At 40.1% G+C, this 10,805-nt stretch overlaps 1 protein-coding gene and 1 pseudogene across 1 annotated transcript; one reads left to right on the forward strand and one right to left on the reverse strand.

Annotated features, from left to right (window-relative positions):
* Positions 1–564, forward strand: LOC105713661 (olfactory receptor 2F1-like; annotated as a pseudogene).
* A 9,007-nt stretch (positions 565–9,571) lies between these two features.
* On the reverse strand, positions 9,572–10,495 carry TAS2R41 (taste 2 receptor member 41). The gene has a single exon (XM_012447498.2). It carries the CDS (start codon positions 10,493–10,495, stop codon positions 9,572–9,574), a length of 924 nt encoding a protein of 307 aa, XP_012302921.2.
* Between the last annotated feature and the right edge of the window lie 310 nt (positions 10,496–10,805).

The raw sequence follows: 10,805 nt of genomic DNA on the forward strand, positions 1-10,805 counted from the left end.
ATGGGGAGAAACAAGGTGACCTGGGTGAGTGAGTTCACACTAGTGGGTCTCTCCAGTGACAGGCAGACCCAGGCTGGACTCTGTCTTATTTGGGGCCACCTACCTGCTGACCCTACCGGGAAATGGGCTCATCCTACTCCTGATCTGGCTGGATATGCAGCTCCACCTACATATGTGCTTCTTCTTCTGCAACCTCTCACTCATGGACACCTGCTACACCTCCAGTGGGGTCCCTCAGAGTTGGTTTACCTCCTCCTAAAGAAGAAGACCATATTTGCCCAATGTGGGACCCAGCTCTTCTTCTCCCTGGCCTTTGGGGGGACTGAGTTCCTGCTGCTGGCCTCAGTGGCCTATAACCTCTACGTGGATGTCTGTGACCCCCTGCATTACATGGCAGTGACGAGCCCAAGGCTCCGCATGGCACTGGTAGCTGTCTCTTCGCTAGTGAGCCTGGATAATTCTGCTATAGAGACAGCAGTCACCATGCACATGCCCACCTGCAGGCACAACACGCAGAACCACATAGCCTGTGAGCATGTCATGCTCACCAGTTTGTCATGGTGAGTTCCAGCGTAGTAGTGGTTGCTTGTGCCCTGAGCTGAACGCTGGGTAATAACTCAGTTTTAGAAGGAAAGAAATACATAAGAACTCAGAAGTGAAAAGAGAAGGTTTTCCCCTTGTAGTACATAGTAGTACATTGAAAAATGTACTAAGGGATAAAGTGTTTGTACAAGTGTATATGTCTGTGTGTGTCTGTTTCTGTGTGCATGTTGAAAAGATGTACTCTTTGCTTTTGAAGGCCTTAATAAATAATGTCTTAAACTCTGGAATCTTCTTGGTAGCTCCAGTCTTTTCCAACAAGATTCAATAGCAATTTACACCTATCAGAAATTTTAAATATTTGTTGACTGAGTGAACATGAGCATGTTTCTCATATGAAATTGATACTTGTTCTAAGTATCAATTTCATTACCTGCGATCAATCAAATACCATATTTAATGAACATTTCTTCTATACTCACCCCTGTTTCCCATTATCTCCAGTGTCAACTTCCTTCTTCCTAAGTATTGAAAGCATCGTAGAGCCTGGGACATCATGCAGGTCTTGGAAAGAAGTAACAATCAGTGACCAAATTGTGTCGAGTCCCATGAAGCAACACACTGTGACTGGTGCTGCAAGAGACACAAGACATCTAATAGGAGATAACCCCATAACCAAGAGATTATTTGGAAAGATAAGAGATAAATATCAAAAACTGGAAAAATAAATAAATTATGACATACTCCAACAATGCAAAACAGTACAGTGTTTGCAAAATTTGGTTAATTGCCAAATATGATACAGATTAGAAGCCCTATTGAATTATCCTACAGAGGGGAGAAAATCTATATGGTTTGCAAAGGAATTAAAGGGGAAGAAAATGATTAAATTGGGTCTTTAAAAATGATACAATTTGGATAGGTCAGAGCAGAGAAATAATTCATTCTTGGCAAATGCAGAAATGACATAACCCAAAAGGAGGCAGAAACAAGGAAAACTACGTTTAGGGAAGAGTAAGCAAACCAGTCTGGTTAGAGCAAAGATTTTATTTTGAGGCATTATGACGAGGCGCTAAGTCTCGAAAGAGGGCTTTGAAAACAAGGCCGAGGAAGCTGAAATGGCAAGAGAGCTGGGTTTTTTACATGAGGAATAGCACATTGAATACAGTGTTCTAGAAGCTATCCTCTTTCTGTCTACCAGGTCTATTAAACTAATTGAGACAAAAATTAGCTATTTCATGCTTAAGTGGAAGGAGCAAGGGAATCAACTATTTATAATGCAGCTTCTCATAATTAAGGCAGACTTTGTAGACCAGGCAGAGTTTAAAGTAGGGTTCAAAGCCTAAAAGAGCTGAGAAGCCAGAGTATCTAGAAGGGGAGCTATTAAGAACATGGAGAAATATTAGAAGTAAAAATCAATGGACAGATATTGAAGTTAGGAATTGAACAAAGGGTGTAACTGTAGACAAAGTGCCTTTTACTGTTTCATTTTTGTTGCTGTTGTTTTAAGGGGAGAGGATACCAGGCCATCTGAGTGACACTCTGAAAACTCCTCAAAAATAAACAGAGTTGACTTGGTGTTTTCTGTAGGTGTCATCTATGATATCACTCCACATCTGATCTCTTCCCACATCTCAAAAGGCAAACCCCTGGTTAGACAGGTCCCATCCTGGTTAGGGTGGGACTCTGAGTTGGCTTTTCTCATATTGAATCATAAAATAAAGTCTAAACCTTATTAAAGGCACTAGCCTGGGAAAGCCTTCAATTCTTTTCTCGTTTTAAATGAAGAATAAATCAATTCATGATACTCCTGACAGAAAAATTCAGGGTCCAAGTTCACACATGAGTAATAGCTCAGTCCCCTGAAGAATAAAGGAAGAGAAGGGAGGAAGGAAGTAGAATTAGGAGAGTGGTTCTAAAATCTTAGAGACGAGGCAGAAAGCAAATGGGTCACTGAACCATTCTAAACATGTCTGGAAACTCACATGTAGGGGCTCCCTGAAAGCAGGACCCCACTGCTCCTCCAGGAGAGCAGGAGAATATCAGCCCAACCTCTTCTATCCAAAGCCAAACGTTTTCATACAGCACCTTTGTTCCACATAAATCACAGGACCAGGAACGCCACTACAGAGAGTGGGGATTCTTGGCCTAGAGCTATTCATAGGCTTCAGCATATGGATTATGGGAATTATGTTTTAAAATATTACCTCGTCTATAATTTCACTGCTTCCTAAGGGAATCTTTCTCTGATGTTGCCCTTACTCCAACTTTCCGCCAAATAGCGTCATTGCTTCCTGTTATACACACTGATAGGCCCTGGTGCTTACCCTTCATAAACTTTTCTCAGTTTGTAACATTAGGCTTGCTGGTATGACTAGACATATTATCCCTGACTTCCCACAAGACCGCAAGCTCCAGGAGGGTCAAGGCTGTACCTGTGATGCTCACAGCTTTATTCCCGGTATAAGGAATTGCCCTCATATAATCACTTAAAAACCCAGCAGCAACCTGGATGGAGTTGAAGACCATTATTCTAAATGAAGTAATTCAGGAATAGAAAATCAAATATTGTATGTTCTCACTTATAAATGGGAGCTAAACTATAAGGATGCAAAGGCATAAGAATGAGACAATGGACTTTGGGGACTCAAGGGGAAGGGCAGGAAGGAGGCGAGGATTAAAAGACTACACATTGGGTACAGCATACACTGCTTGGGTGATGGGTACACCAAAATCTCAGAAGTCACCACTGAATAATTTATCCATGTAACCAAACACCACCTGTTCCCCAAAAACCTATTGAAATTTGTTTAAAAATATATATTAACGAATATATTAATCAATTCTCAAACAATCTGTAGTGAACACCTTCTAATTTACAAGTTGGTCTGTATGAATATGTTTTTACATATTATGAAAAGTCTTTTTAAAAGTATTTTGTAGTCAACTGTGATATTTGGTGCTGTTTGATAAGGCAGGTGTTTTAGATAAGCTTTCCAGATACCCAGGAACTGGACTTGCCATTAGGCAACTCTACCAGAAGAGGGCAGTGGAGCTTCTAGCCCGTGGTCAGGGGTCCATCAGTAAACCTGATTGACCATTGATCTAATGTGATTTCCAATACATTCTTAGTCTTTTCATTTCTTTCCTAAATATAACCATTCAATATAGCAACCTTACACAACATGATAAAATTTAAAGATAATAGCTAGGTGAAATTGAATAACTCTCTTAATATTCCTACCATTTCCTCCTTTCCCCTTCCTTCAAAGAAAAAAGAAAAACACATTGGCTCTTTTCTCTCACCTCCATCGACCAATATAAAAATGTGACTTAAGTGAATTACTCTCTCAGAACCACACCTTCAAGTAAATCCCTAGTGAGCCCCGGGTCAATTTCAGTGTCAGAATTCCTGCCCAGTGATTACTCAGCCATCAGGAGTGGTTTTTGTTTATCTCAGTCACATATAGTGTATTTGCTTTGTTTGACAATTGAAAATAACCGAAAAGTGCTGAAAAAATTGGGGAAAAATATATCAGAGAAAGAAAAAGTAAAAGAATAACTCTCTTTACTAGTCTAGTCTAGAATAACTAGAAAAGTTCTTGCCTTACTGTGGTTTCTCTGCTACCTTTATACTGATGCAGATACAAATAATAATAATAATAATAATAATAATTTGGAGCTATAATTACTATTAAAAAGCTATAATGAGTACCACTTATGTGTCATGTATATATATTATGTGTTTCATCCTCATAGCTGCCACTCCACTTAACATATCAGGAAGCTAAGGCATGATGTATACCTATAAGAATATACACTACAAGATCTATATTGTTAAAAAATTAAAACCTACTGAAAGTAATAAAAAAGAAATATGAAAAAATAGAAAGGCAGACCAATTCTTAAATAGGAAGAGTCAACATAATGGAGATATACATCGCCTTATGTTAAATTTCACATTTAACAGGATCCTAATTAATTTTTTAAAATAAATTTCTGTTTGAGACCACACAAAATTATTCTAAATAGAATAACCAAGAAATTTCTGAAAAAGGTTAATGAAGGAGAACTAGTGTACAAGATATTCAAACATATTTTAAACCTAAAACAATTAAAATGCTATAGCCATAGCACATGCTTACACCAAGGCAGTGAAACAGAATAGACAGTCTAGAAATAAGCCAACATACACAAGAATTTAATAAATCATAAAAAGTAGCACTTTAAATCAGTGGAGAAAAATAAATAGTATTAAGACAACAAGCTAATAATCTGAAAAAAATAAAATTTATCAAAAAGATACCTTATATCAGGATTTACAATATTTAAGTGTAAGAATGAAAATGTAGAAGTACCAGAAGAAAATAAAAGAGAACTATTTATGATAACAACTTGAGGATTGCTTGCTAATTATGAGGCAAAATCTCAGAAATCTTTAAACTTTTTTTGGATAAAATCAGCAAAATTTTTTGCATATCACAAGCCATTATTGTAAAAGTAAAAACAAACAAAAATATAGATGGTATATTAGTCTTCTCACACTACTATAAAGAACTACCTGAGACTGGGTAATTCACAAAGGAAAGAGGTTTAATTGACTCACAGTTCTACATGGCTGGGAGGCCTCAGGAAACTTACACAATTGTGGCAAATGGTGAAGTGAAAGCAAGTACCTTTTTCACATGGTGGTAGGAAAGAGAGAGTGAGCGAAAAAGGAAGTGCAACACTTTTAAACCATCAGATCTCATAGAACTCACTCATTATTATGAGAACAGCATGGGGAAATCACCCCCATAATTCAATCACCTCTGACCAGGTCCCTCCTTTGACTTATGGGATTACAATTTGAGATGAGATTTTGGTGGAAACACAGAGCAAAACCATATCATTCCACCCATGACCCCTCCCAAGTCTCATGTCCCTTTCATGTTTCAAAACCAATCACATCTTCCCAACAGTCCCCCAAAGTCTTAACTCAATCTAGCATTAACTCAAAAGCCCAAATCCAAAGTTTCATCTGAGACAAGGCAAGTCCCTTCTGCCCATGAGCCTACAAATTCAAAAACAAGTAAGTTACTTCCAAGATACAGAGGGTGTACAGGTACTGGGTAAATGTTCTCATTCCAAATAGGAGAAATTTCCAAAACAAAGTAGCCACAGGCCCCATGCAAGTCCAAACCACAGCAGGCAGTCATTAAATCTTTAAAATCCAAAATGAACTCCTTTGACTCCATGTCTCACATGCAGGGCATGCTGATGCAAGGGGTGTGCTTCCACAGCCTTGGAAAGGTCCACCCCTGTGGCTCTGTAGGGTACAGGCCCTATGGCTGCTTTCATGGGCTGGCATTGATTGCCTGTAGCTTTTCCAGGCCCATGGCACAAGTTGTTGGTCAATCTACCATTCTGGAGTCTGGAGGACAGTGGCCCTCTTCTCACAGCTCCAGTAGGCAGTGGTCCAGTGGGGACTCTGTGTGGGGGATCCAACCCCACATTTCCACTTTGCACTGCCCTAGTAGAGGTTCTCCATGAGGGCTCCACCCATGCAGCAGGCCTATGCTTGGACATCCGGTCATTTTCATATATCCTCTGAAATCTAGGCAGAGGTTATCAATCCTCAATTCTTGCCTTCTGTGCACCTGCAGACCCAACACCATGTAGAAGCTGCCAAGGCTTGGGGCTTACACCCTCTGACATAATAGCCCAAGCTGTACCTTGACTCCTTTTAGCCATGGCTGGAGCTCAGCAGCTAAAATGCAGTGCACCAAGTTCTGAGGCTACACAGAGCAGCAGCAGGCCCCTAGGGATGGCCCATGAAACCATTTTGTCCTCTTAGGCCTCCAGGCTTGTGATGGGAGGGGCTGCTGCAAAGATCCTGACATGGCCTGGAGACATTTTCCCCATCATCTTGGCAATTAACATTCAGCTCCTCATTACTTATGTAAATTTCTTCAGCCAGCTTAAATTTCTCCCAGAAAATTCGTTTTTCTTTTCTACCTCATGATCAGGCTGCAAATTTTCCAAACTGCTCGATTTGCCTTCTAAATAAAAGTTTCATTTTAAGATAATCTCTGTGAATGCATATGAATAAGCACATTCAGAATCAGCCAGGTCACTTTTTGAATGTTTTGCTGCTTAGAAATGTCTTCCACCATATACCCTAAATTATCTCTCTCAGGTTCAAATTTCCACAGATCTCGAAGGCAGGGCCAAAATACCATCAGTCTCTTTGCTAAAGCATAGTATGAGTGACCTTTACTTCCAGTTCCCAATAATTTTCTCATCTCCATCTGACACCATCTCAGCCTGAACTTCATTGGCCATATCACTATTAGCATTTTGGTTAAAATCATTCAGCAAGTCTCTAGGAAGTTCCAAACTTTCCCACATCTTCCTGTCTTCTTCAGAGCCCTCTAAACTGTTCCAGCTTCTGCCTGTTACCCAGCTCCAAAGTTGCTTTCAAATTTTCAGGTTATCTTTAGAGCAGTACCCCACTCCTGGTACCAATTATCTGTAGCAGTCCATCTTCACATTGCTATAAAGAACTACCTGAGACTGTGTAATTTATAAAGGAAAGATGTTTAGTTGACTCACAGTTCCACAAGGCTAAGAAGCCTCAGGAAACCTACAGTCATGGCAGAAGGTGAAGGGGAAGCAACTACCTTCTTCACATGACAGCAGGAAAGAGAGAGTGAACAAAGAAGGAAGCACTACAATTTTAAATCATCAGATCTCATGAGAATTCACTCATTATCATGAGAACAGCATGGGGGAAACCACCCCCATGATTCAATCACCTTCCACCAGGTCCCTCCCTCAGTGCATGGGGACTACAATTTGAGATGAGATTTGGGTGGGGACACAGAGCCAAACCATGTCAGATGGTAAAAGGAGTGGGTAGAAATGCAAAGAGGTAGGATGAAGGAGTGATTTTATGTTGATGGAATGCTTCTGTATCTTGATTTAATTGCACAAATCTCTAAATAGGATAAAACTGCATAGAACTATACATACAAACACACAAATGTAAGTTTTTAAAATAGTGAAAATTGAATAAGGTCTGTAGACTAGTTAACAGTAATGTAGCAACGAATTTTCTAGTTTTCTTATTATACTACAGCTACATAAGATGTCACCACTGGGGGAAGCTGGATGAAGATTTCTACTATTTTTGAAACTTCATATGCATCTATCATTATTTCAGAATAAAAGAGCTTTTAAAACTAATACTATAATTAAGAAAAAATAAAATAAAAAACACTGGGAGTAGGGAAGTTCTTTGCTGCTCATATCACAAGTAAAGAACTAATTTCTCTAAGATATAAATGGTTCCTCAAAACCAGTAAGAAAAAGGCCAAACCCAAATCCAAAAATGATATAGACTGTCCACAGGAAATAAACATAAATGGCTCTAAACATATAAAATAATTATAAACACTCACTCATGGTAAGAGTCACACAAATAAGAGATAATATGCTTGTTTTAAAGAACCTAACAGATTGACAAAAAACAGAAAATGTGAAAAAAGTTCTCTAATCAGTTGCTGGTGGGAAAGTAGACTGATGCAAATCAATAAAGGGTATTATCTGTCAAAATTCATAATGCACATTTCATTCAACTCAGTAATTCCATTTCATGAGACTTATCCTATAGTTAATCTGCACATGTGCAAAATTATATATGTAGAAGATACTATTCATTATAGCATTGTAATAATAACAAAAAACAGGAAGTAACCTAAATGACCACAAACACATGGCTAGTTAAAGAAATTGTGGTACATCAATGCAAAAAATTTTTAAAGTGAGGAAATACTACGCATGCCCACATACGTAGCTCTCCAAGATATGTTTTAAGGTAAAAAGAGCAAGGGGCAGGACAATGTGTGTATTGTGCAACCATTCTGTGGAAAGATGGAGACATTATAAATTATTTGGTTGGTAGCTAGTTAGGTACTAGTATAGAATATACCAGTGCGTAAGTTAGTTGACCGGTTCATTAATTAGGTATTAGTGGCTTTCTGGTATAGAATAAAGTATCTCTACGAGGATAGACATAAAACTGGTAAGAATGCTTCAGGAGGGAACAGGTAGGAGGGAGACTCTCTATACAAACTTTTCAACAGGTTTTGAAGTTTCAGCCATGAGAATGTATTATCCATTTTTAAAAATAAATGCTTAAATAAAAAAAGTAGAGCCATATGCCCAAAGATTATTGTTCACAAGTGTTCATCCACTTATCAGTACATCCCCTAATCAATAAGGAAATTTTCACTCTCAGAGGAAATTAAAATGTCTCAAAACATTAGCAAGGCCAAGAACCTCTTTGGAACTGGGAGCTGCATATGCTCCTGTGATTACACTACTATAGACTTCAGAGAAGAGAAAATTGAAGTCAGAACAGTGAAAATGTTAATGAGAAAAGAGACAGAGTGGTATAAAGAAACATTCCAGTAATCTTAATAAAATTGAAACCAGATTATCCAAGTTTATATGGAGACAAAGTGTCTTCATGCAGTAAAGGGCAGTCAGAACTCACAGCCGTGGCCACTGCCTGCCATAACTGCCTGTCCCTTGGTGCTCTCGTAGTAATCATGACATTGTCTTCAAGAAGGCTGTCGCTTCAGTATCCCCATCTCAGTTCAGCCATAGAGACAAATATTTGCTCTTAACTTTCCGAAAGGCAGTGGAGATGCAATGGCACAGTTAATCAACACTAAACCAAAGCAGTCCAAATAACAAAAGGTGTACAAACATAAAGAAGAGCACAGCGTCGTATTAACATATTCTGAACTTAAGGACACTTCTGGCTCTCTGGAATCCAAGAGACTACATCTTAATAATATTCCAAAGAAGGGAAGCATGCTCAGAGAATTCCCAGATATCCTTGTCTCCTCTGCTTCCCAGAGGAGGAACCCCATAGCAGGATCCAGTATTTATGTACCTATGAAAACACCTCCATGTCGGTGAACCACAGCTCTGCCATCCTCACCTTTCTTTTCTCGGGGTCTGGATAAGGAGACCATGCCATCTAGGCCACCCAGAAGCCCCTAGCCAACAGCAGGAGCTGCCAGAACATGCTTTGAAGCTTGAGGTTGCTGAAGATGAGGATGAAAGGATGGATAGATACACACAGGTAGATGGCAATTTGCCATGGCCAGTAAAAGTCATTCTGTATGGAGATAAATTTTATAGCACCAATGATCAGGAACAGAAAGGACAGAGCATAAAGAATGAGGAAGGAGATGAGGGACTTCAGAGCCCTGGAGTGAGCCTGGGTGCTGGGGTCCTGCAGGCTGTGGCCGTTGTGCTCCATTCTCTGAGCATGCCTCCTCAGGGAATTAATTAACAGCATAATTGAGACCAGAAAAACAGAGCAAGGAATGGACCATATGACCAGTTTCAGGGGCAGCAAATAGTTAATTTCTATTGTTGCATTCCACTCGTAGGTCATGTTCCCAGAAAACTTTCTAATTAAAAATTCTTGATATGCAGAGTAGTTCACCCAAAAAAACAGCAGGGTTGTGATGAAGGAGATCAGGACAGAGCCCAACAGGAGCCAGGGCACGCACCCTGGGAACCTCCACTTCAGCCACAGGAAGGTGGGGTGGGTGATGTTAGCAATCTTCACACAGAACAGGATGCTGAGCCAGGTGCAAAACCAGAAGGCGGCTGAGTTCAGGAAGTGCCAGTGTAGATGGAAGAAGTGTTGACTGAGATTCCCGGAGTGCTCGACCACACAGACAGAGTAGTAGAAGTTGTGTATCAACCCAACTAACTGCAGGCAGAAGCGGGAGGCAGCCAAGCTAATGAGGATCATGTCCAAGGGAAGCAGCCTGCCATATCGCAGCCACTCCCTGCCCAGCACCAGCACAATGAAGCCATTCGCTGAAATCCCCAGAAGAGTCTGCAGGATAAAGAGACACATGAAGAAGGCCGTCAATGCTGCTTGCATTCTGACCCCTCCTGCAGTTCCCACTTGGGTGCCTTGGTCCCTGGCCTCCTCCCTGCCCCTAGCCACAATCCTGCTTTTAATCTTTCATGGGAGTACCAAAGAGCGGTCAGGCTCTGTATCTGAACCAGAGCTCACTTAGAGAAGAGAATGCTCAGGCTAAAGAGGAGAGGTGTGCTCTTGGCTCAGACAGGATGCAAATTTCCCCTAGTGTTAGTTACCACTAGGCCTATAAACTGCCCTAATTTGCCTTATCTGATTTTGCCTACATGCTGCCATGGTTAGTATCAGTGTCTATGATTTTTCAGGGTTT

This window comes from Aotus nancymaae, unplaced genomic scaffold (assembly GCF_030222135.1).
Source record: "Aotus nancymaae isolate 86718 unplaced genomic scaffold, 86718_ANA_hifiasm-v0.15.2.pri h1tg000002l, whole genome shotgun sequence".
NCBI classification, from domain to species: Eukaryota; Metazoa; Chordata; class Mammalia; order Primates; family Aotidae; genus Aotus; species Aotus nancymaae.

Bases quoted from the DNA above. Each gene is read 5' to 3' on its own strand.
- TAS2R41 (XM_012447498.2), bottom strand. From the start codon at position 10,495: ATGCAAGCAGCATTGACGGCCTTCTTCATGTGTCTCTTTATCCTGCAG.